This window comes from Hippopotamus amphibius, chromosome 2 (genome assembly GCF_030028045.1).
Source record: "Hippopotamus amphibius kiboko isolate mHipAmp2 chromosome 2, mHipAmp2.hap2, whole genome shotgun sequence".
Classification (NCBI taxonomy): domain Eukaryota; kingdom Metazoa; phylum Chordata; class Mammalia; order Artiodactyla; family Hippopotamidae; genus Hippopotamus; species Hippopotamus amphibius.
Window position 1 is genome coordinate 177280345 of NC_080187.1, and position 26268 is coordinate 177306612.

General features: G+C 39.7%; 1 protein-coding gene across 1 annotated transcript in view; it reads left to right on the plus strand.

Annotated features, from left to right (window-relative positions):
• The first annotated feature begins 1917 nt into the window (after nucleotides 1-1917).
• Nucleotides 1918-26268, plus strand: part of AVEN (apoptosis and caspase activation inhibitor) — a 179869-nt gene continuing 155518 nt past the window's right edge. The window contains exon 1 of the mRNA XM_057721475.1: nucleotides 1918-2335. Coding sequence (XP_057577458.1) covers nucleotides 2087-2335 — 249 coding nt within the window. The 5' untranslated portion in view covers nucleotides 1918-2086. The remainder of the gene's footprint in view (nucleotides 2336-26268) is intronic.

Sequence of the window (26268 nt, forward strand, 5' to 3'; positions counted from 1 at the left end):
CTGCCCTGGGTTCCTATCATTCCATTACTCACTAGCTGTGTGACCTTGTAAGTTACTTAACATCTTTCTTGGATCCCCCACCTGTGAAATAGGGATGACACTAGTAGTACTTCATAAGGCTGCTGTGGGATTTAAAGGAAGTGCTATATGGGAAGTACTTAGAACTGTGCTCTGTGTTACTTTAAGATAGCGTTTCTCTCCAGTTTACAACACTTCAGCAATTCCCTATTCCCACTTATGAGCCAGGTAAACTCCTGCTCAGCCATCAGGCCTTGGCTCCTGGGTCTGTTTCTCATGAAGCCCTGGGCGACTCATTTAGGCTGTTTAGTTTCTTCCTTCGGGCCTTCACCTTGAATCTCTCCCTGCACTCGGCATACTAGTGCAGTCACCTGTTTACAGAGTTATCTTCCTTGGAGGAAGTGAGCTACTTGAGAGCAAGAACTGTGGCTTTTTTCTTTTTTTTAAATCTTCAAGACCAAGCACTGTGCCTAACAGAGTAGATAATTAGAGGCAATGAATAGTGCTCACTAAATATGGATGTAAGAAAGGACCAGAAAGGATTGGGAAGAAAACACCTGTTTTGCCACACTGATTGGATGATGGATGTTTTAAGCTTCTCTGTATTATTTTCATGTGATTTCTGTAATACAAAGTTAAAAATGCCTCCCATGTATCCACGTAACCAATTGCCCTTTCCCCCCTTGGTTAAAATCTACTTGCTCCATAAAATGGACTATTCCTTAGCAATAAAAGGGAACAAAATAGTAAGCCAAAAAACATGGGTGAGTCCCCAAAACTTTCTACTAAGTGACACTGACACACACACGAACAGACTGAGCTTGCCTGAGTTAGAACGTCAGTTCCGCCACTACCGTAGCTGTGTCACATCACACATGTGGTTTAATTTCTCTAGGGCTAGTCCCTTATCTGTAAAATAAGGATCCCAGTAGTATTAACCTCATAGGGCTGACAGGAGAATTATATGTTCATGTGCTCAGTAAGTGTGAGCTAAAGCAGTCACTTATACAAAAATTCTTTTGAGGTCCTGGGAGCCCCTTCTGCCCATGACAGGCTGCACAGTTCTCTCAGTGGCTTGTTGTAGTCCATACCTCTCACCTGAGGCACCCCCCTTCCTCCCTACCTCCCCCTGAACCCAGAGTTCAGTATAACTTTACTACACATGTTCATTCTTGAAGAGGAGACTAAACAGAAAAAAAAGGAAAAATTAACTCACTGGATGTCTCACTGCACAAGTTAACCACTAATGTACTACAGAAGAACCTTTGTATTCTATTACAACTTAATCACTAAAGAGCTGTTGTCTATAAGCTTCAATTATACATAATGGCCCATCGCTGGAAACCCTGCCTCACAGGTAATGCGCATTAAGCTAAAATTCCTTCCTTCAGCTCACAAGAAACATCCTAACTAGGCCCACTTGTGGGGATGCAGGGAGGAAGAGGAGGCTGACCAGAACCAGGAAGTCTGACTTTACTCCCTCCCTTTCTAGTATAAAAGAAGCCCGAATTCTAACTCAGGCAAGATGGATTTTGAGGGCAGGCGTCCACCATCTTCTCAGTTTGCTGGCTTTCTGAGTAAGTCGCCATTCCTTGCCCCAGCAACTCATCTCTCCATTTACTGGCCTGTCCTCCCGCGAACAGTGGGAGCTTGCACTTGGTAACACTCATAATTTGGTATATACTTTTTAAGACCTTTTCTTATGCACATACAGCATACAGTATGTCTTCTCTTAATCAAAAAACGAGTTCGTGTTATATACACTGTTTATTTTACAACCCATCCTTTTACGGCCCCTCTCCCCGAAACACCCCTGTCCCCCACTTGCAGCTTCTGCTGGCCAGGCCTTTCCGCCGAACCCCCGGCCCTCCCGGAGCCCCGGTTCCGGCCCCACCTGCCAGGGCCGGGGCCGCCCCGCCCCCGCCGCGGACGGCTTCCATCCCCGGCCCCGCACCCCGCGCTCGCTGACACCGGGGCCCGGCGCTCTCGGCTCCTCCGTGCCGCCCGTTTCCGGTGGGGCACGAGCGTCTCCGCGGAGGCCCGGCTCCTACGCGCCCGCGGAGGCCAGATGCAGGCGGAGCGAGGAGGTCGGGGCGGCCGGGGCCGCCGACCCGGCCGCGGCCGGCCCGGCGGGGACCGCGACCGCGAGCGGGCGGGCGCCACAGCGGTGGTGGCGAGAGGCGGCGGCGGCGGGGATGGAGGCGGCCGCCGGGGCCGCGGCCGGGGCTTCCGGGGCGGCCGCGGAGGCCGAGGAGGAGGCGCCCCGCGAGGCGGCCGCCGGGAGCCCGGAGGCCGGGGCGCCGGGCCCAGCGCGCCGGTAAGAGGCGGCGGCGGCCGGGGGAGGGGGGTGGTCCGGGTCGGGGTCGCGTCCGCGCGGGACCGGGGTCGGTGGGGGTCCCAGCCGCGAGTCCAGAGCAGCCAGCGGCGGGCGGGGCGCGCGCGAGCCTGGCGGCGGCGGCGGCGCCTGCGCGGGACGGGCGGAGGGCGGCGGGGGCGCGCGCCGGGGTGTGCACGCGGCGCGGGCGGCCGTGCGTGTCCTGCTGCGTCTGGGCTGGGCTGCCCCAGAGGGTCGGGGCCGTGGGCTCCTCCAGCCTGTCCAGGGGGGTCTGCGCCAAATTATTAAACGAGCCGGCGGCCGCGGCTGTGTGTCTGCCAGTGTAGGGGACCGGTTGGGTTCGGGTGCGGTGTCAGTCACCCTTTTGGAGTGGGGACAGCCAGGCCTCGGTCTCCCGGTGCTTAACCTCACGGGGAGACAGTCCTGTTATTAAGATATTCCTGGGGGTCAGTTTTGTTCACTGCCTGTGCAATGCGTGGCACACAGTAGGCGCATAATAAATGCTTATTGCGTGAAAGAACCCCGACTAGCTGGACTCTATAGTATTTGGGGGCGGGATCAGATGCATAGTTCTCTCTCTCTTGTTTTAGTAGCATAGTTCTCTTTTATTATGTATGTGTAGGGATTAAGGGTCAGTGACCTTCGTCTGTCTGAATTTTCAACCTGTAATGTTTCAGCAGTCAGGTCTCAATTTTAATAGCAATATAATCGGCCATATTCACACATTCATAATTGGAAATGTCTTACAGCTTGGAGCAGAGAATGGCTTCGAGGCAGACTTTTATTCTACTGATATCCTAGCTAAAGGAGTTGAATTTCTGTCTTTATGAGCTGTTCTGTTATTGTTTTAACATTTGTAGTACAAAACTGCCTTGATATTTTGAATTCCCATGTGTGTAGATTTAAAAATTATTGTAGTTTTAGGTTGTTACAATTTCCTACTGAAGTATTTGTGATATCTTAAGGGCATAGTAGGTAGGATGTTCCTAAAGATAGGAGTTATGTACAGAAATAGTTGGAAAAAAATATAAAACGTTAAGTGTGGCATATTTAACCTTGTTAGGATTAAGGTAGGCAATAAATAAAATTTGAGAGAGGTATGAAGAAATTCTTAGAGTCAGCTCACCAGGAAATGAAGGAAACTGACCAGCCTAGTGCACATTACATATCCCATTTTGTCTTTATAACATCATTTACATATATAGCTTTATTACAACTTAATATTTTTAGCAACTTGAAGTTGTTCAAACAACTTTATAACAAATTTGTTGTATATACATACTTTATATGTGTAAAATTTTCGTCTTTGTAGGTTAACCGACTTGCTTAAGCTGTTGTAGCTGGTGGCAGAACTGGGATTTTTACCCAGCTGCCCTTGACTTGATATTATCGCTTATATTTTTGTGACCCAATTATTGCTTTACTGAGAACAAAGTGGACACTTCTTGGTTGCAAGGCTCATGTTTTAACAGTAATCCTAGTAATGGTACCTTTGGTATTTGGTCTCCGTTGAACTAAATGGAGTAAAATGGTGGTATATCATTTAGAGATGAATAATTTTTTTTGATTTGTGCTAATATTGTAACTACTGTATTAAAACGTTAGGCTTTTATCCTTTTTTGGAATGGTCTGAAACATTCCATCTTGTGTTTTCTTTTACGATTTTCTCACGTAAAAGTTTAATGATTCATTGTGTCAGTGAATGTAGATGCTTGGCATAGTGCCTGGGGCATAGCTGCAGCCACTGTTACCATCACTATCATATTTTCAGGCAAAGCAGGACTAAGAGAGGTTGGAAAGATTATTCCTTCATTTTAGTTTGGTTCGTGGCCTCCAAGGTCACTTCCATGTCTCAGATTCTGAAGTGCGGTTCCTATAAAGGTTTGCTAAGAATACCATTCTTGGTACCTAAAGACTAAATGGGACAAAATCGACGAAGCTGCCTGAGGCCTCCTTGCTCTTATATCCTATGGTGCATTTGTACCCCAAATGGAGATTAATTGAAATGATTAGAAAGAAGAAATTCACAGTAGAGTTTTAGCTGTGTAATGACCAGGTACCTAACTCCAGAATTTAATACTGTGTATTTCCTTCGCTTTCTACTTTAATACTATTTCCTTTGCTTTCCACTTTACATATACATAGCTTATAAAGGGAAAACAGGACAAAGTGAAACTAAACAAAACAATTTCTCGATATGTAATACTCCAAGCTAACTTAGTTGAGTACATTGCATCTGCTAGTCTATTGCTCTTAAATCATTCCCTCTGTAGAAGATATGAACCCCATGCCTATGGAGTTTGGGTAAGCACGTCATAAGGCTAGTTACCTTCATTGAATACACACTAGAAGTGTAATATTGTACTGAATACAATCATTAACTTAAACCCCCAAATATTAGGATTTCCTTAGTATTAATCTTTTCGATGAAGTGTTAACAGAGAGGAAGTCAAGGCCAACTGGCAGTCCTTGGAAATTTTTTTCTTCCCTGTAATATTAATAGTAACTTACGTTCATTGAGCACTTAGTATGAGATGAGAAAGCTGAGCCGCAGTTATATTACTCACAGCTAGGAGAGGTTAGGTGATTTACCCAATATCACTCAGTCACCAAATTAAAGTCTGAATTCAACCCAGGCATTTGGCTCCAGAGCTGATTTTTTAACTACTACCCTAAACTGCCTCTGGAGTGACTTTGAGATTTGAAGAGCGGATGTATGGAGGACTGAGTGATCCTTTTCACATCGCTGTTTTCCTGATGTTTTGATATGATTATAAGGTTTTCAGATAATACAGATACCATATTCAGTTATTGTGGGTGTCATATCTTTGCTTTCTTGCTTCATGTTTATGTCAGCTGCTCCTACTCATTCTTTAATTACTTATGTCCAATAAAAGATGGCTGTTTATGGATGCATTAAGGAGAGCAGACTTGGAGGCTTTTTTTGATGAAACTTTTGCTTTGCAAACAATAATATAAATCGTTTGCTTGAGTAGTCATTAATACTAGGTGCCTTTGGCATTTTCATTACTACTATTTTACTTAGTAAAAGGGAAATCTCTGACTTTGTTCAAGCTTAGTGTGAACAGGGAAGAAAAAATGATTGCAAATCAGAGTTGTTGGCAGTCAAAGGCACCTGCTCTTTTGTTGTGGCTGAAAGGAGTCACCTGCATCATGTCAGCCAGCTAGAGACTGAGAGCCTATTAAAGTTCAAACTCAAATGACAGGCTCTAGACTGCATTGCTCCTATTTTCAGAAAGCCTGAAACAAATTTGGTTAGAAACAATGTGCTTAAGTGTCCCGAAAGAGAATTGCTTTGAGATTAGCTTTTGGTAGTCCACAGAATTGGCCCTCTCCCCCTGCTGCTGCAAACTGCTGCTCTGTAACTATTTTGGCATCCTTATCCTTGCTAATGGGTACTGTTTGAGGTCTGCTTTTCTCACGGACCATTGTTCCGCTTACATATTTTCACTATCGACATAGGCAACTGATCCTTGAAACTTCCTGCTTACAGTCCGCCTAAAATTTTTTTGATAAATTATATATGATGTTGTACTTTAACATTTATAATGAACTTTTAAATCAGTGGTTCTGATTGCTTCTGAATAGAAAATTTCCAGTATATTGTCTGTATGGACATTTTGAAATAGAAGTGTCACATCATTCTCACACATGGAGGGAGTCTAAATACTATAGTCATTTGATATTCACCATCATTATCTGTTTTTCTGCCTTTTTCTTTTCTTTTTTTGATGTTTTTCTTCCAGTTTGAGGTATAATTGATATCTAGCACCATATGAGTTTAAGGTGTACAGCATAATGATTTGGTGTACATACATCATGAAATGATTATCACAATAAGTTTAGTGAATATCTGTCATCTCGTATAGATGCAAAATTAAAAAAATAGAAAAAAATTCCTTAGCAGAACTCTGAGGATTTACTCTTAACAACTTTCATATATAACATACAGCAGTGCTAATTATATTTATCATGTTGTACATAAAACCCTAGTACTTGTTTAACTTATAACTAGTTTGTACACCATCATTCATTTAAGAATCACATTAATAAACTTCAGTAGTGAGAAGATTTACATTATTCCTTATTCTTTTGAACTTGTATTTTAATTCCACATGTCCAACACAACTTGACCCAGTGTAATGTTTTCGGCCTTGAAAATCTTTTAGTGATTACCCTTTCTGCTTCCTTATAACAAATTGTGATCAAAAAAAAAAAAAGTTTTGTAACCTTAAAGCTTGGGTATAAGTTTTTTCTTTTCGATTAAATTAAAATCATTGACTTATATACAACTTATTAGCAGTTAAACATAAATGTAAAATTTTATTGTAAATGCATCTCATTTAGCTGGGTGTCCGTGAATGAATACTACTAACTGCCTGAATGAGCAGGATTCACTGTCAATTCTCTTCCTAATTTTTGTTTTTATAGATGTGAGTGCTGAGAAACATAGTTCTCATAATTTGGTGGATGGGAATGGTTGGAGTTTCATCATATAAGTGTCCGTTCTTTAAATACCTTTATGATTATATGCTGAAATCATTATTGTAAAACATTTGAATGATCTGTCAGCTGACAACTAGATTAGGTCCTCCTTCAATTTTGTTGAAAATGAGGAATTGGAAACTACTGATTTGTGAAAGGTCTTTAAAGTTATACTTTCTCACCATCTACACCTATATTTCAAATTACCCTTTGCTTGGGGCTCAGGGAATGTACCAGAGACTGAGAAGGCTGAGAAGGGGTTGCCTTGTCCTCAAGCGCTAAGGGTCCTGTATTTCTAAGCCTGCTCTTAGGAAAGAGTATGGGCATTGAATATCTGGAACTTGATTCTTTTAAAAACATACTTGCTCCAAAACCCTTTGGAAAATCTTTATGAACTCCCAGGCCTGTGCCTGGTCCATCAGAGGCCTGTTGACTAAGATTACATTATTTGCAAGCTCTCCTTTCTATCAGGAGCCTGTGTAGAGCCCTGTGAAAAAGGGTAATGCTGGGGAACAGAGGAAATCAGTACGTGAAGGCTCTGTTAATTGCACAACTGTCAGAAGTCCCTATTCAGGATTTCCTTCTTAGGAATGATTTTCCCGAATATCCCCTCATCTCCTCATGACCTGAGCCCTATCTCCCACTGGGTTCAGTGCCCCGTATTTGAGCTGCCTTATCATCCTGCCACAGCCCTTGACATTCTGATTTGTCTTAGAGAACAGGCGTTGTCTTTTTCACTGTTCAAAATTGAAAAAAAAATATTACTTATTTTCTTTTTTTCTTAGTAAGATAGTTTATTGCATGTATTCTCCCAGAAGGTTGGGTGGTTTTTATTTTTCTGGGTTTTTCTTTGGGTTGCGCATCATGTGCAGAATATGGTTTTTAATTTTCCAGTTTTTTGTCATTCTTAGTAGTGTTACTGTCTTTGTTTTAAACTACTGCTAGGATGGAAAATGGCAAGCTCATAATTCAAGACCACCAGGCTGTGTTTCCTAGGGAATTAGGTGGTAAACCATTTCTGCTTTTTCGTGTTTTCTCCAGAAAAAGTAGTGATTGCTTTTCACAGTACTGGGCAAGTGGCCTCTAGAGAGGCTAAGTCATTTGGTCTTAACCACATCATAGCTTGCCTGACTTGCCTTTTAAAGAAATTAAGTGGTTGTAAAGGTGTTTTCTATTCAGATGTCACTATTTCCTGAAATAGTGACTTTGAAATACCAAAGGGAGAAAAAAAGACCATACTGACAGTTATTTCTGTTTTATAGAAGCTACTGATTAACTTATGAGGGTACTGCCTTTATTCTGTTTAAAATTTCATTCTCTTTTGTTAGAGCCATTTGTGTTGTGTGTGTGTGTGTGTGTTGAGGTACCAAGAATAAATTCTTTAATACTTTCTTCTTTTTTTTTTTCCTTTTGGTTGGAAATAAGAACAACTTTGTTGGTCTGAATGTCTTCTATAAAGGTGTCATGGGGCATTGCATTGATAATTGTTATAGATAATATCTCACTTTTGAGTGGATTTTGTCAAGGGATGCTGAGAAATACAGATTGATATGCTTAGTTTTATCCTGATGTTGCTAGGATGCTGTATTTAGAATTCGACCAACCTGATGTCTGTCAACTTTAAATTAAAAGACAATTTCTATAAGGAATAGTCCTCCCAAGGATGCCATTTCTGCTATCCATGTCACATCACTGGTATGTGCAAATAGCATGAAAATTAGAACATAGGTAGGAGACTAATAGAATGAATTCCCTGTTGTACATATTTAATCCTACCTTTTTTCTTCTTGCTATTGAGGACTGATACAAATATGTCTGATCTGTATTTCCTTAGTACTAAGTCAAACTTACATTGAGGGATAGCAAGCACATTTTAATATTAACCTAAGCAAAGAACTGGGATGACAAGACTGTTACCAAAAATTCATATATACTCTTGGATTATCAGTGCTGTGATTCCTCCATTTCTATATTTAGCTGTGGGAAGTTACTAACACTGAGAAATTTTGTCAATGGATGTGTATTCTGTGAAATAATTAGTCACCAAATTTAGATTTCTATAGTCTCTGGCTTGAAAGGATGATTAACATCTGCATTTTGGGAAAATGTAAAATACTTAGCCTTTGCTCTCAAAGTCTAATGCGCTGTGAATTTCATTTAAATCATGGATTTGGACCTGTGGTTCTATTGTGAATCTAAAGTTCACATCCCATAGCTGGATTCATGATATTGAGGACTAGGATATTTCGCTCTCATTTTTTTTTCTTGTACTGCTAGGCTGATAATGAAATAACATGTCTTTGTTTAATACTTGGACTAATTAAAGCCTAGCCTTATTTTATACTACTGAAGAAGGCTTAATCCCTGTTACAGGTACATAAACTTCAGGTCCTTCTGAACTTATGAGTTCTCTGGGAGCAAAGCTTGATTAAAAAAAAAAATTGAGTTTTTTTTCTAAAGACAAAGCTTGGCTTCCTGTTTTCCCTTAGTGTCCTTCACCCCACTCCCAATTTGCATTTTGATTTGCTGCTTTTTTTTAATGTCAGTAGTATGATTTTATAGAACAATTCCTATTGTGTTTCTTTTTTTTAAATTTTTATTTTATGGAGTATATTTGATTTACAGTGTTATTAGTTTTGGGTGTACAGCAAAGTGATTCGGTTATACATATATATCTCTCTCTACTTTTTCAAATTCTTTTCCCATATAGGTTGTTACACAATACTGAGTAGAGTTCCCTGTGCTATGTAATAGGTCCTTATTGTTTACCTATTAAATTTTAAAAAGTATTTTTCTCTTCTTCACAGCCAAGAGAATCATTAAATTAAAGGGTGGCTAGAGGGAATTCCCTGTGGTGGTTAGGACTCTGCACTCTCACTGCCAAGGGCCGGGTTCCATCCCTGGTTGGGAACTAAGATCCCACAAGCTGTGAGGTGGGGCTAAAAAAAATGACATGACTAGAAAATGTTATTTTAAGAGCAATTATTTTATGTACATTGGAGAGGAAAATTAAGCAGATAACTTGGTTTTTTATTTTTACAATATGGAAGTAGACTAAAATGGAGGGGTTTTAGAGTTGGCAGGGAGGGGGCTCCAGGTTTGTACCTTATCTGTTGCCTGTGTGACTTCCTGGTGGGCAGGGAGGAGAGGGGAAAGTGCTGTTGAAGCCTGAAGATGGGTATCCATACTGGTAGGGGCACCATGGTGATCCCATGTGGGATGGGGTCTCTGAAAGCTTAAGTATTAGAGCTGAGGAATTATGGACCAGGAGTAATTATTATTTCAAGGTGGTAGATAACAGTTTATAGACAAATGGAAGCTAGGGTATAACTTCTCAAAACCTACTAAGTATTCAGCTTTTTGCTTGTCTCCCTTCCTTTCTCTCCTTCCCCCCTCCATCTGTGTTTTTTGTTTTTGTTTTTTCATTTTTTTTTGTTTTTTGTTTTTTTTGGTGTTGTTTTTTTGTTTTCTCATTTTTCTTTCAGGGGCTATATCACATGGTGGTCAGTGATGTGTGTTTTTCAGTCTAGCAGACTGGTTAGAATCCTACCTTCCAACTACCTACTTACTGGTTGTAAAACCTGAGGAAAGTTGCATAAACTTTCTGAAACTCAGTTCCCTTACCTGTAAAGGGTGACTCTAGGAGTGTTTACCTTACAAAGTTGTAAATATCGTAATTAGATGAACACAATCAAAGGTGGTTCCTTTATCTACAGTCACTCTGCTGTCCTTCCTCACACAGAGTCTTTCCTTCTTAGAGTGTTCAGATCAAAGGCAAAACTACACACTTAGTCATACACATGAACTTATCTTTTAGATGTATAGAATGTTTAGAATTTGTATTACTTATTGGATAGGTATTATCTTTTTTCATTTAGAATTTCCTTAAAATTTTTGAAGCGTTAACTCTCCCAGCCTTTACCAAGGGGCTCTATGTGTGTGTTTTTGGGTATGTTTTCAATTCTCCATCAGAAAATTTACAACTCTGCCTTAGCCTTCACTTCCTGCTTATGTAGAGCCTCAAGGTCAGCCTGAGGTAAAAGATTAGGGCCTTCTCAGAGCTTTCCTGGGCATGTGCACAGCCTTGTACATGTGCATGTTCTTCTAGATTTTCAGGAATATGTCAAAGCTTTGTAGCGCTCTCTTGGGCATCTCATTCCCCAGTTCCACCTTATATGTTTCAGCCTCTTTTGAGCCCACCTGGTATCATTGCCTCAGGTAGCAGTGACTTTAAACCTTTGGTGCTGATTTTTTTTTTTTTTAAACATAAATTCCTGGTTATAGGACTGTTTACACAGAATGAGTTCTAAGTCTGCTCAAATAAAAACAAGATCTCAGAACGGAGCTTTTCACAGAGCTTCCAGAAAAGTCAAATAGTGACAGCTCTCTGGGGATGGCACTTTTGGCAAGCTTTTCTGCCCTCTCTGGTGGCTGCAAGGTTGCTGGTTTTCACAGTCACCATTGTTGTGAGGCTTTTGGTTTTCAGGGCTGCTGTAGAGCTGGGTATTAGGGTTAGTGTAGAGTGGGATTGGAATAAGCAAGTTGCTGTTCTTACAGAAATTTACTGTTTTTCTTGAATAAACACTCTTTGGATGTTGCAAAGTTTTGGCTAATTCCCATAGTTCTGAAGGTGTTGGTTTTAACAATTTTTTTGTCAGTGTTCTTGTTTTTTTTTTGTGGCAGAGTGGATTTTCAGAAGTCCTTACGCTACCATTCTGGAAGTGCTTCTGTTCTGCTGTTTTTTGAAGCAGCCATTGCTACTCTTTTTAATTGTTGGAAACTTCTTCTGTTTGTGACAGAACGTATCTCCCCTTGAAGCTATTATGTGTAGGACAGAGTTCTGTTCTCTGGAACAACAGAGTTTTTGACTGAGCCAAAACATAGGAAGAACTCAGACAAAAAATGCCCTGGGGGACTTTTTAAATGTTTAATATGAGAGACATTTTTATCTGAAACTGTCAACTTGGGATTGATCACAGATAGTAAGAGTATGTTAAGTAGCCTAAAACTAATGATTTTTAATTATTTAGTCAAATATGATTTTTTTCATTTTATGAGACTGTTTTCATGATTGATTTCTCTGAAGATTTTGGCACCTAATTTATGGTTTATATTTTTTAGTACATCCTGGGTGACACTCACTTATGTGTGATTGATACACACTACATTATGGTCTCCATTATGTGACTTTTTTCAATTCTAAACTTATTTCAAATTTGACCTCTTCCAACATGCCTCCCTATGTTTTCAAAATTAATGTTTCTTTTCCTTCCCTTTTGTATCAGAGATATAGATGTCTCCTAAGACCAAAAGTTCTACCTATTCTGTTAAATAACAGAAAAATACCAAGAAGAAAATAAAAATTACTTATACTATCATCACCCAGAAATAACCACTGTTAATATTTTGGTGTTAAATGAACCTGGAAAGATGTCATGAAAAGACTTTTAAGGAAAAAAGATAATACATATTTATGTGAAAATTATAAGATGTATACATGCATTGAAAATATCCTGAAAGGGTGTGAGTACCTGGCAAGCTGCTAATCTCTGTTTGGAGTGGGGAAAATATAGAAACCATGCGGAACTTTATCTTTCCCTTTATTCAATTTTTTTATAGTTCTATATTATTAGAAACATAAATACATTCCATTTTTGAAAAGAGGATTCTACAAATAAGCTGTGATTAGAAAATAAGACAAGACAGGCAGGCAAGATGATGCATATACAAATAATAGGGGTCACCTCTGGGTGGAAGGACTGTGTGGTGTCACGAACCATACATAGGGCTTTGTGCAGAAAGGTGGTCACTTTAGTTTGGACAGGTTATGTTCCTGTCTCTCTCCTATTTCTCTCTCCCCACATACACACTCACTCTTTTGTTTTGTTTTTAAGATTTTTTGAATCTTTAAGAGTAAATGGGGGGCTTACCAGGTGGCACAGTGGTTAAGAATCTGTCTGCCAATGCAAAGCACACGGGTTTGAGCCCTGGGTCGGGAAGATCCCACATGCCCCGGAGCAACAAGCCCTCAAGCCACAACTGTTGAGCCCATGTGCCACAACTACTGAAACCCTTGCACCTAGTAGAGCCCGTGCTCTGCAACAAGAGAAGCCACTGCAACTAGAGAAAGCCCATGCACAGCAACAAAGACCCAACACAGCCAATAAATAAGTTAAAAAAAAAAAAAAGTAAATGGTAGACATGATGTCCCTTTACCTCTAAACACTGCAGTATGTGTTTTCTAAAAGCAAGGCAATCTCGTACATAGCACAATTATTAAAATCAGGAAACTAAATTGATACAATACTATCACCTAACTTTGAGATTTTTCCAACTGACCCGATAATGTTCTTTATTAGGCTCTGAATCTTGAGGCGATGACACATAGATGTGGGGCAATTAGAGATTATTTGCTATGGCAGTTACCATGGCATCCTCACTTGTCTATTTCTGTTAGGGGGCCGAGTTCTCAGTTGCTCATTTCCTACTTGAGTTTTTCATTTTTTTCCCCAGCCTCTAGACTTCTCATCTATTTTATAAGCTACTTGAAATTCTTTTTGTAAATTCCTTTTCTACCTCAGTTTGCTAGAATTGATTTCTACAGTTTGCAACCCAACTTGGATACATTTCTCACACTTTGTTTTTCAAAATCTTATTCATCTTCACACGCTTAGTTCGAATGCCACCTGTTTTTGTGAAGCTTCTAAGTTTTCCTCAGCAATGTTGTACTTTGTAAATAGAGCACTTATTTTTAGTCTTCATTTTATTATAGTTGTTTACTTGTATATCTCCCTCATTAATTGTAAGCTACTTGAAGGGCTGTACATGACATAGCACTGCGGTGTTCAGGTGAGTGATAGGATTTATCAGTAGAAGTTAACTTAGAAGGTAAATGGGGCAAGCTAGAGAGTGTGTGTTTTTAAACAGTACCACTGTGGGAGTTCAGGTCAGGGGAACCCTTTATGTTTCATTTGCCCTTGTTATGCTTCTTTTGGTGGTTGAAAGCTCAGTAACTAAAAAGTTATTGCTCTCCCAAGGGCCAGATCTATACAAGAGCTTTAAATCACATTGGATTTTATATTCTCCTTGTTCTGAATCTTTTAAACTTCTTTCCAGTTTAATGCAAACCACAGATTTTTTTAGACTGTGAGAATAAAACAGGAATTAGAGTATCCAGAGGTCTTATGTGTATAGCGCCCCTTTTCACTCTTTTGTTTTCTACTTATGTTTTAAACTCGCTTGTTGTATTATTCAAACTTGATTCATATTTTGTCTATATTTGGGAGTCCTTGCCTCTTTTATCTCTGCCAATTTTTGGTCAGTTATTAAATAGAAATTTTTCTAAAGCTATCTGATTATATGGTTCTATATTTTTAAAATTATGTTTGAAATGTTAGATTCCATAAGGAATTTTAGTGTTTATTTTTCTGTTTTTTAACTGTTTCCTAATCTGTTACTAATGAATTGACAAGAGTACATGTTTGTTAAATTTAAACTAGAATTTATTTTTAAAAATCTGTGTTCTATGTATAGAATAATAGGATTGGAGGAAAAAAAAATTTTTTTTTTTAACCTAGCAGGGAATAATTAATGTAACTAGCTTTTTAGTAGTGTTTCTTTATGCTGTAAAATTAGGTCAGGGCTAACCTAGGACAGAGCATCTCTTGTGCCTTAATTTTATTATTGTTGTTACTTTTGTTTCTTTTGCCAAGTGGAAAATTTAGGTTCTTTATTTGCTTTGAAGAGATGATGGAAACGTAAATTAGGTTGCTTACAAACATTTAAAAATCTATGTTAATTTCCTTGCAGATAGACTTCCTAATGCAACCATATACAGAAAGCACCTTTAAAACTGTTCTTTTTTTTTAAAGTGTTGATCATATCCAGTATTGGCTGAACTTAGATACTCTTGGTGGGAGTTGGGACAACCCATTAATGAAGCCATTTGACATCAGAATTTAGCCTGTGGCCCAGCAATTCCATATTAGCAATGTATCTTACAGATATGTCTGAATAATAGTTAGCAAATATAAGTAGATGACTCTTCTTTGCAACACTGTTTAAATAAGGAAAATCTAGAAACATCTTCCTAAATCTCCATTAAGAAGGACTGGTAGAGTAAATCATGGTATGTCTATGCAGAGGGATACCATGTAGCTATTAAAGATGAAGTAGCTATTAAAGATGAGGTACATATGGAAAATATCTAACATCAAGGGAAAAAGTTATTTCAGAAAACTAAGTATAATATTATTACAATTGTGTAAAAAGAAGTTACTCAAACATAGGCATACAATGGAAGGCTGTATAAGAAACATAGGTAGTGTTTACCTTTGGGGAGTAAGACTAGGAGAAAAGGAGAATTTTCTGGCTTTCTGTGCTATTGAATTTTCATTTTGTTGCCATGAGCATGCATTACTCGTATGAGTAAAGAAACAAATATTAAGTTAAATTAACTAGAACTGCTTCTTCAGAGTAGGCCCTGAAAGTCATCCTTACCTTTAAATGATCAAGAACCTCCCTGTGAAGGAGGCAGGCAGTGTTAAGTGTAAGTTTTTATAGATGAAGAAATTAGTAGTTGGGTGAATTTAGGCCTTTTAAAGGATACAGCCAAGTAGTTGGTGGTGGGATAAATACTTGAACTTGAGGTTTCTAAGTTCTAGGATAAGTTTTTTTTGTTTGTTTATGAATGAACAAAACAATGAGTTGTGAACTTTTTTTCCCCCTCCTAGAAAAGTTATGTACTTTTCATGCTTTCCTATCAAGCACGTGTATCTTTTCTAGTATAGCAAATAGTTAGGCTATATTGAATGGTAGCTTATCCCTTAAATCTGTTGACTTAAATTTTTCTAGTTTATTCAATATGTATCTTGTTGCTCTTAGAGATAGCGAAATGTGGGGTAGTAAAATGTGGAGCTGGGAATTTTTTTCACCAAATGACACAGAAATGGAGGTTTGCACCCAGTATCTAGGTCTAGGTGTGTGGCTTCACGGCACTGGACTCCCCAGGCTGTAAAAGCCATACTTCCATCCCCCAGATTCTAGTTCTTAAACGTAAGGGGTTCCAAGTGGGCTGCTGTGATATGTGATATTACAAAGACTGGGAAGCCTTTGTATCCCATTTACCTTTCCTTCTCACTTTCTTTTCTTTCTACAATTGGGACATCTATAGCAAAAAGTATTAATTCATTCTCTTTCTCACTTCAAGTGTGAAAAGCCTTTAAGAGACCACTCAGTTTTAAAATGTCATCATTATAGTTTATAATCAATTAACTCATCCTGTAGCTTAAAAACAATCGTGTTAGATTCAGATATGCTCTGTAAGTCCACATTCTGGAAGTGCAGACTACTTAAAAGTGACTTGAAATGGTGATGGTTCATTTCTCTTTACGAAAGTTAAAGGATTTTTCTTTTTTTCATAAGAAGTGAATAGTATAGATAAAAGCAAATGTGTAAGTGCTTTTTGGCCTAATCAAATAAAGGACAGTGGAGCCATCTGTCAAATGCAGGTTGAGCTACATGTACTCCAAGGCCCTCGTCCGGCTCCAAATCAGCAACGACAAGAAAATTTCAGGCCGTCCCAGGCATCATCTGCTGCACAGAATGTGTGTCTGCTCCCAGCTGAAGTGAAACTAGCAGCCAAAGCACAGTTTTAGCCTTGAACAGCAGGTGGAGTAAGCAGTCCAGCATTTTTCCAAATGGGACTAATGTTCATTTTGTGCTTTAGTCGTTGATTGAAAAACCATGGATTGCGTGCAGACCTGAGTGTGTTCACACCTTAGCTGAGTAGGTTAAAACAAAAGTAACAAATTTTTAATCGTGATTAAAATTCTTCAATCCTCAATTTTAAGTTTTCTGGATTGTTGATATTATTTCAAACCAGACTGGAAATCTGAGAAATGGTGTATACACATCATTCTCTTTTGTGTTTCTCCTCCCCTTGTTTTGTTAGAATCGTACAGCCTTACCCATAGAGGAAAAAAAAGGGGGAATCAGAGAAACAAGTTGTATGAGAAAATCTTTTGATGGTGGGGTTTCTTATCTCTTGGATGTGCGGGCATTATCTCTGATTATCAGTGTGTATGTCATGGCCAAGGGTAATTCAGGCAAGGATAATTAGCAAATGTGTGAGCTTAATATGCTGCTTACGGCTTCCCTGGTGGCACAGTGGTTAAGAATCTGCCTGCCAATGCGGGGGACACAGGTTTGATCCCTGGTCTGGGAAGATCCCACATGCCTCGGAGCAACTTAGCCTCTGGGCTACAACTACTGAGCCTGTGCGCTAGAGCCCATGAGCCACGACTACTAAAGCCCGCGTGCCTAGAACCTGTGCTCCACAACAAGAGAAGCCACTGCAATGAGAAGCCTGTGCACTGCAAGGAAGAGTGGCCCCCGCTTACCACAACTAGAGAAAAGCCCATGCACAGCAACAGACCCAACGCAGCCAAAAAATAAAAAAATTTTTTAAAAAATGCTGCTTAATATTTTATCCTTAACGTAGGTATTTTTCTAGATGAAAATGTTGCCTGAAACTGACTTGTAATATAAACTCCAGATCTGGTATGTATTATCATATTTGTGAAATTTCAATATAGTTTCATTGATTATTGAGCTTTAATGGCTTAGAGTCAAGGTAGAACTTACAGAATAAATTTTATGGAATAAACAGCAAACTTAGGGAGTTCTTTTCTTTTGGGTTATGAGTCTCTTCTGATATATGGACTTTTGTTTATACTACTTTCTTCATTTTCTGGACTGTATAAACTGAGTTTATATTTGCAGTTTATGTATATAGTGACTTTTGGTGCCACAGCCATCTGTACTTCACTTTCAAAGCTTGTATATCTTAAATACACATTTATTTTAAAAGAACAAATTAAAGAGGCACCTTTTTTAGTGCAGAAGCTGACTGTATATGTTGTATAAACACATATAATTGGCCTGTGCCCCTCTCTATATCCACACATATATCCATTAACATACTAATATAAGTTGTATATTAATATGCTATTTGGAAGCTCTTTGTACTCCCAGTTTTTTCCTGTTTGTTTCTGGTAATTTACATGACTTAATAGTTTTCTCTAGTGAATATTCTCTGGGCAGAATAGCTTCCTTTTTTTGTTTTCTGACCTAAATAATGGTTACTGATGATGTTAGGAACTGAATGTTTCTGTTCCCCCAAAATTCATGTTGAAGCCTTAACCCCCAGGTGACTGTATTTGGAGATAGGGCTTGTAAGGAGGTGATAAAGGTTAAATGAGGTCATAAAGGTGGGGCCCTAATTTGATAGAGCTGGTGCTCTTGTCAGGAAAGAAGAGATCAGAGCCTTCTTTCCTTGATATGTGAGTATACATTGAGAAAGTGGCCATCTACAAGCTTGGTAGCTGGTCCTCACCAGACACAGTCTTGCTGGCACCTTGATCTTGGACAGCAACATAGCATCTTTCTGACTTTACTTCTGTGGTCACATTTCTTTCCCCCCTTTTTTTTTCTGCCTCCCTCTTCCATTTTTGAGGATTCTTATGATTAGAGTGGGCCCATCTGTATAATCCAGGGCAATCTCTCTGTTTTAAGGTCAGCTAATTAGCCACCTTAATTCGCCTTTTGCAGTGTAACCTAACATAGTCACAGGTTCAGGGGATTAGGACATGGACATCTTTAGGGAGCCGTTATTCTGCCTATCAGAGGCAGAAAGTGATATACTTAATAAAGTATAAGGAAACTTTGCTTGGAAAATTATTAGAGTTCTTGTCTTTCAGCCTATCTTTTCTTGAAGGAATCGTGGTCTGTATTTCTCAGCTGTTTAAACCTGTGTCCTGCTTTGAAAAAGTTTTTTTCCCCTCTAAAATATTTACAAACCAACCCCCCCACCCCGCCCCCGCCCAAGTGCTTGGGCTAAAATAAGGTTTGTCACACCTGTACGTAGCCTACATCTGGGCCATTGTTTCAGAGTTCTCGAGTATTTTAGGCTCTGGGATATAACATTTACACTTTTTTCCAACTTAAAAATCTGTCTAGTGTTCGCTTTATTCTTATTACCAGCTCCATTTCCCCCATGTGGTAATTATTTGCTGTTGCTATTGTGAACTTATTTAAAGAGGTAAGCATGCCTAACATTTTCTAAACATGTCCATACGCTTAAGAGGTAGAGAGTGGCTAGTGCTTGTTCAGAAAAAGTAAAAGATCTACAATCTCATTGCTTAGTTGATTTGAAGCTAATTTTCAGTTTCATTGTTGCATCAACTGAAATAACTCATAGCAGCAGGATAAGGTGATTGCTTTTGTTGGTTTGTGGTCTCAAAGCATGTATCCTGCAGGGAGATTTTATATATATATATATATATATATATATATATATATATATATATATATAAATAGATTGTATAGACGTTTTAGAAGAGTTTTAGATTTACAGAGAAATTGACAGACTAGTAGCGTCCCCATATATCCCCTACTCAGTTTTTTCCTGTTATTAACATCTCACATTAGTATGGAACATTTGTTGCAATTAATGGACTAACATGGATATATTGTTATTAACTAAAAGCCATGCTGTCAATTTTGTTTCTAGTAGAAAAGGAATAAATTGGCATTTGAGAATATCATTTATGAAATATAAATAATGTGTTTTTTGGGGGTGGATTAATTATACTTTATTCATCTTTAACTTTGTGACTTGACTTTGTATTGGCTTCTTGATCTGTGAAGACTGACCGTGAAGTGGATTTGAATGTTAGATTTAGCTCTGAGTTTGAAAGTAATTTTTTTTGGTTAGGACTGAGAGTGAGAGATGGTCAGATTAAACCTTGCATTTTTCATGTCTTTATGAGTCTGCCTTCCCGTCACATTTAGAATAAAATCGGAATTCCTTACCCTGCTCTAATGCTCTTCATGATCTGACTCCTGTGAGCCTCTTAGATCTCATTCCTTCACTCTTTCCTCCAAGTTCAATACAGTGTAGCCAGGATACTGGCTTTACTTCTGATTTTTTAAAAAATTAATTTATTGGCTGCGTTCGGTCTTTGTTGTGCACAGGCTTTCTCTAGTTGTGAGCAGGGGCTACCCTTTGATGCGGTGCATGGGCTTCTCACTGTGGTGGCTTCTCTTGTTGCGGAGCACAGGCTCTAGCCACGGAGGCTTCAGTATTTGTAGCACGTGAGCTCAGTAGTTGTGGCTTGTGGGCTCTAGAGCACAGGCTCAGTAGTTGTGGCCCATGGCATGTGGGATCTTCCTGGACCAGGGCTCAAACCCATGTTCCCTGCATTGGCAGGCGGATTCTTGACCACTGAGCCACCAAGGAAGCCCTACTTCTGAGTTTTGAATGTGGCAGGATTGTTCTCTTCTGAGGGCCTGGAACATTCTGCCTTTCTACCCCCAGATCCCTGCATGGCTTACTCCCTCATTTTTCTGATTCTCTGCTTAAATGCCGTCTCTGAAGACATTTCACTGATGATTCTGTATAAAATGGTGCCCTCAGCCTTCTCCAAACCATTACCCTACTTTATCTTTGTAGGGTTTTGTCACTACCTGAAAGCACTGTGTTTTATGCATATATTTATACAAATATTAATTATTTGTTGTTTGACTCCTACAGTAGAATGCCAGCTCCAAGAGGATAGGGAATGTTCCATGCACATCCAACAGTACCTGGCATAGTATAGGCTCTCAACAGATATTTGTTATGTGATCAAATAGTGGATTTTGTATTTAGGCATGACATTAGAATATTTTGGAAATATTCACATTTATTTTCTGTTAGCAGCTTTATGCTTTTCCTATTACAACTAAAAGTAGTGAAGGGAGGCTGGGTGTAGCTGTGGTAACTCTGAAACCAAATTTGCTCTCTGGGCTCCTCTCTGTATACAGTCCTCTATTTTGCCATCAGCAAAAAGAGCCAGAATGAGTTTAAATGCCTCTGCCAAAGAAAGAAGCGTCTGTCAGAATTTCCCAACACTTTTAGACGCCCTTAACAGCCGGAACGTGTGTAGGTTAGTTTTCCTTAGTCTCTTACCGGGAGGCGCAGCTGTTCACAAAGAATAGTTCCCCACCCACCCGGCCTCTTAAACCCCGTGTGATTGGCAGGGAAGGTAAGAGGTGGGGCTTATAGAGTGGGGACTAGAATAGGACAGTGTTCCGGAAGTCAGGAAGTTTTGGTTTTCTTTGCTGTGGGTTTTTTGTTTTTATTTTTATTTTATTTTATTTTTTAGGGTATTAGATAAATGGTGACAACTAAGAGGAGAATAAGAAATGTGCATGAATGTCATGGTTTTATAGCAGTCAGTGATGGGATTTTTCTCTCCCCTGGTGATATCATCAAGTGGAAGGTGAGAAATGGGCTGGCCCTCAGCTCAGGTGTGTGGAAGCTCTCATAATTCGAGAGGTCGAGAGAGATGCCGCCTCAGCAAGCCACGGTAGAATTACCCGGCGGACAGGACCAAGGTGGAATTGGCCCACTACAGCCTGTTTCTCCTGCTGAGTCCAGTTCAGCACTATGGACAGATTACCCAAGGACTCAGAAAAGCAAAGACAGGCCGGCAGATGGGGAAGGGAGTGAAAACCCGGGTAAGCGACCTGTATGGGGGACCAAGGCGGCAAGTTTCTCATTGTTTTCCTTTTCTCTCCGGCCTTGAACCAAAGGCAGGCTCTCAGCAGAGCTGCAGCCATGGCGCAGAGGTAGCTAAAAACCAAGAGAGATTCCATCTTCCTGACCAGAGTACCAGGAAAATGCAAGCTGGAGAGTATTGGGGGGTCGACTCCTTCTTTTGAATCATGGGGTGCGTGCAGGGGGAGGGGCAGCAGACCCTTTGGAGAGCCAGGCTGGCAGGTGGTGCCTGCAGCTAAAACGTGTAGAAGTTTGTCTTTCTGGCCAGAGGAACCAGGAAAATGGGTTCCTGCAGTCCAAAAAGTATGGGGAGATGCCCATTTTCTTTTCTTTTTTTTCTTTTTCTGCTTCACCCACTAAGGGGCAACGTGAGCAGCTAGAACCCGGCCTTTGGGCTAGAGGATTGGGAGACTCCTAGAGAGGAAGGCGCTGAGGGGGATCCTCTCTGTGCATGAAATGTCCAAAGGCAGGGCTCACCCTGAACGGCACGTGGGGGAGACAGACCGGAAGCAGCAGTGTAGCAAAAGCCTTGAGGACTGAAGTGACATTGGAACCATCGCCCACAGAAGATGAGACAGAACTTACTGTCTGGATCTAACCAGATTGGTTGCCTGATAAAATGGAACAAACAAAACCATAACGTTCTCCAGAGGATTTTTTTAACAAGAACTAGAGTCTAAAAAACTTCATATTCATAATGTTATTCTACATCCAAAATTTCACAGTATACTAGGAAAATGTGACCAGTTCTTGAGGCAAAAGACCATCAACAAATGCCAACCCCAAGATGGCCCAGATAATGGAATTCTGAGCCAGAGACTTTAGAGCAGTTATGATAAGCCTGCTCCCTCCATGCGTTCAAGTATCTCGACACTAACGGAAGGACAGCTTTTCTTCTTTTGGAAGATACCATAGGAGGAAATGTTTGTGACCTTGGGTTAGGCAAACATCTCTTTGATCCACACAGGAAAAAAAATTGCCAAGTTGGACTTCCTGAAAATCAAAAACTTACACTTTGGTAAGGACACTGTTGAGAAAACAAACAAAATAAGCCACACAGGAACATATGGGAAATTGTTATACCTTCCATGCAGTACTGCTGTGAACCTAAAATTGCTATAAAGAATAAATTCTATTAAAAACAGAAGCTGCAGACTTGGGAGAAAATATTTTCAAATCACCTATCCAACAAAGGACCTGTATCCAGAAAATATATAGAGCTTTCAAAACTCAGTAGGAAAGTAAACAATTTGTTAAAAAATGGGGAAAAGATTTAAACAGATGGTTTACCCAAGAAGATATATGGATGGCAAATAGCACAAGGTGATCCACGTCATTTGTTATTAGGGAAGTCCAAAGTAAAGCCACAACGAGAAGCCATTTTATGTCTATTAGCATGGCTTAAAAAAAAAAATGACGATACCAAATCCTAGCACTTTCTTGTCCAGGTAAACATACACTTTTGTTTTTTTCTTTTTTTTTTTTGCATACTATGCTTTATTATTTATTTATTTATTTATTTATTTATTTATTTATTTATTTATTAATTAAACATACACTTTTCATATGAGCCAGCAATCCCACTCTTAGGTATGTATTTACCCCAAGAAAATGGAAACTTCTGTGGGCGAATATTTATAGCAGCATTTTTTCTCATAATGGCCAAAAGCCGGAAACAACCCAAAGACCCTTTAACTGGTGAATGGAGACACAAACTATCAATACAATGGACTACAATTTGGCAGTAAAAAGGAATGAACCACTGTTACTCAAAAGAACATGGATGGATCTACTACGCATGTACTAGGCTAAGTGAAAGAAGCTTATGGGGTGGTATGATGGAAAACTTTGGGGTGATAGGACTGTTCTGTATCTTGATCGTGGTGGTGGTTTTATTGATTCCATTTGTCTAAGCTCATAGAACTTCGTATTTTACTATATGGAAATTGATAAAAGAAAATAATTATTGGTGACTATGTAGCTATAATTCTTAGCAGATCCTAAAAGGGTAAGTTTCCCAGACTGAGAGGACTATTATTTTTCACATGATCTACTTTGGCTTTGAGGTAGGTAGGTCATCAGCTCTCTTCAGCTGTGAGAGAAGAGCATGTCCAATTAGCAGACTTGTAAACTTGTGATGTCTTTTTTAAGTGAATTGTGTGCCTCAGCTAAGGAAATCTACGACTCTGGATCTTACTGCTTTTTGCATGACTTCAGGACCATTAGATATAATGAGAGGAATTTCCTTTTTTCTTTTTAACCTTTAGTGCACTGAATTGCTGTGAATAATGCCTGAAGGCTGGTCTTGGGGATTGTGTGCAGAAGGAAGCAGGGTTTATCTTTCTGGTGATTATGACATTTTCTTTGGGACAGACCCAGGGCCTTCTTCCTGTCCCTTCTGTTCTCTAGGGCTCTCTCTGAGGTAGCCCATTCAGAACTATCTTAATGATAAATCACACTCCAGACATTTTCTTTTCTTCTCTTTTTGTCAAAATTGTGATAATGACAGTGTGTTACTCTCAGGGAAGGGCTTTGAATTTCAAGTTTCTTTAATCTAGTCAGTGTGTTGGCTTTTTAGACATCCCAGTGGGGGCACTATTTGGGGGCAGAAGAACCTTTTTGTGCTGAGCATATTATGGGAAGATGCAGCATTTTCATTCTGCTGAGGCTAGAGCTCATGTCCTAATGGATTTTAGCTTTTTCATACTTATTCCTCTTGAGAGTTTCGATTACGATTTTAAACTCACAGGCTGCCTTGTTAGCAATACTATGAGTTTAGTTTGTGCTTCCTCCACAAAAGAGTATTTGCACACTGTTGGCAGGGATCTAGAGCTGGTGGAATTAAGTGTTGCTTTACATTTCTATGAATCGGAGATAGTCTCATGCTTACACAAAAGATGAGGCACACATAATGTCAGTATTGTGAACTCCAAGGGAATTTTACTAACATGCTCAGGCTCACTGTGCCATGGCCCAGCTTCAAGGCCCTTGGCTTGTGTGCATTACATAATCCTGGTCCTGGGATTTGCATTTTGTCCTTGTGGATAGAGAGCTTTGAGAAAATCCACCTTTCTCTAATGCAAGGTAAAAAGCTCTCTCCCTTCCTTACGCATCTTTGCTGCCCTTTCTTTTAATTAAAGTTTTTTCCTCCCTAATGTTGGAAGAGCTTCCTAAAGGTCACACTTGAAAAGCGCTGCAGAAGGGTAATGCAGATTATAGAATCCTGTCTTTTCATGGGGGAAATTATCTCTCAAATCTCTCTGCCTCCAGAAAGTGCATTTTCTTTTTCTCATTTCTGTTTTGGTTAAAGCGGTGCGGATGGGAAGGAAAGAGTTGTGCTAACATGTAGCCATGATGTCATTCTGTTGGTGGCAGAGGAACAGAGAAGGCAGTTTAGCCCAAAAAGAAGAGTGTACCAGCTTAAGCGTCTTGCAAATATGCATTATGGGGCAGACTTAGGCCTTGCGTTTAACGCAGGCATTTATCTTCTTTGCAAACAATGCCATCTTGTGCCATCTACAAAATATTTGCCCTTGAAATCTCTAAATACCATGTTTGTAGAAGTTGTCATCCGATTTCTATGGACTCTAAGGGAGGTAGCTGACGAGTGCTGAGTGACTGAGTCCTTGTCTCTTCAGGTTAATGTTGTCACGTGTAAGTGCTCTTGAAGATAAAAGATTTTAACGTAAAAAAAAAATCAGCCTTCCCACAAAAGAGAAATGTTATGCATTTTGTACAGATTCTATTCATCAGGGAAGAACTGAATAGGAGGATAAATTCAAAAGAGGGGCTTCAAGGGGTAGGAAGTGAGAGACGGTGGAAGCATACATTAAATTATAAGTGTCAGATAAAATACACGCACAAAGAAAGACGTTTCCAGTGACTTGGTTGAGTGATTCATTCCTCCTCTTTCGGTCAGTGTGTGTATGGTCTGCCCCACATCACGTAAGGTAGGGCCTTAAAAGGAAGATAATTCTCTTAGATCCGTTCGTTCATGTGAAATGGCAAATTAAACAGCTTTCACTAGGTAAAGCCTGAGTTTAGCCCTTGTCTTTAAAGAGAGAACAACTAAAAAGTGTGGAGATTGTATCTTTTATCTTTGGAAATTTGACCTAGTTAAGCTTATACATTTTTGCCACAAGAAGAGTAAGACTGTAACTCAGTCAAGGGATCTGAATGAGGTGATGTGCAGAACTTGTATGAAGGCGCACAAGTTTTTAGCTGCACAGGCTGTAACTTAGATCAGCCACTAAGGAAAGTGCAGTGAAAACTGCAGTCCGTTCGGCTGAGTTGTGAGGCGGCGTGAGAAGTGTGTTCTCCAGATGGTGGCATTCATCCTTTAATTAAGAATAGGTGGCATAAGATTTAAATCACACCTGTTTGGTTATAGTTTCCTTTTTTTTCCCTCCACATTTTATCAGTTTGTCACCCATGGGCGTCATCTTCTGTTTTAGTTTCGACAATTTTTGCAAGTGCTCATCAGCTCCCCTGTTTAACAGCATATTTTTTCTTCATGTCATTTATGTGTGTGTGCTTCTCCTCCCAGTCTCTGGTCATATTTATTGCTTTTAACTGTAAGTGACTTATTACTATCAAGTCATTTCCCCATGCTGTGAACCTTGCTGTTTCCAATGATTTAATAGGAACAGGTTGCAGTGGATAAGTTTTTGGGGTCAGACATTTGTTCTCTTTGTGTGGTTGGTAAGTTTTTGGAGGGGGTATGTGACCTGTTTCAACTGTATTTCATCTGTATACCTACAATTGACTGTATGTAAATAAGGTCTTGTCTATCTTCCAGGGCTTCTTT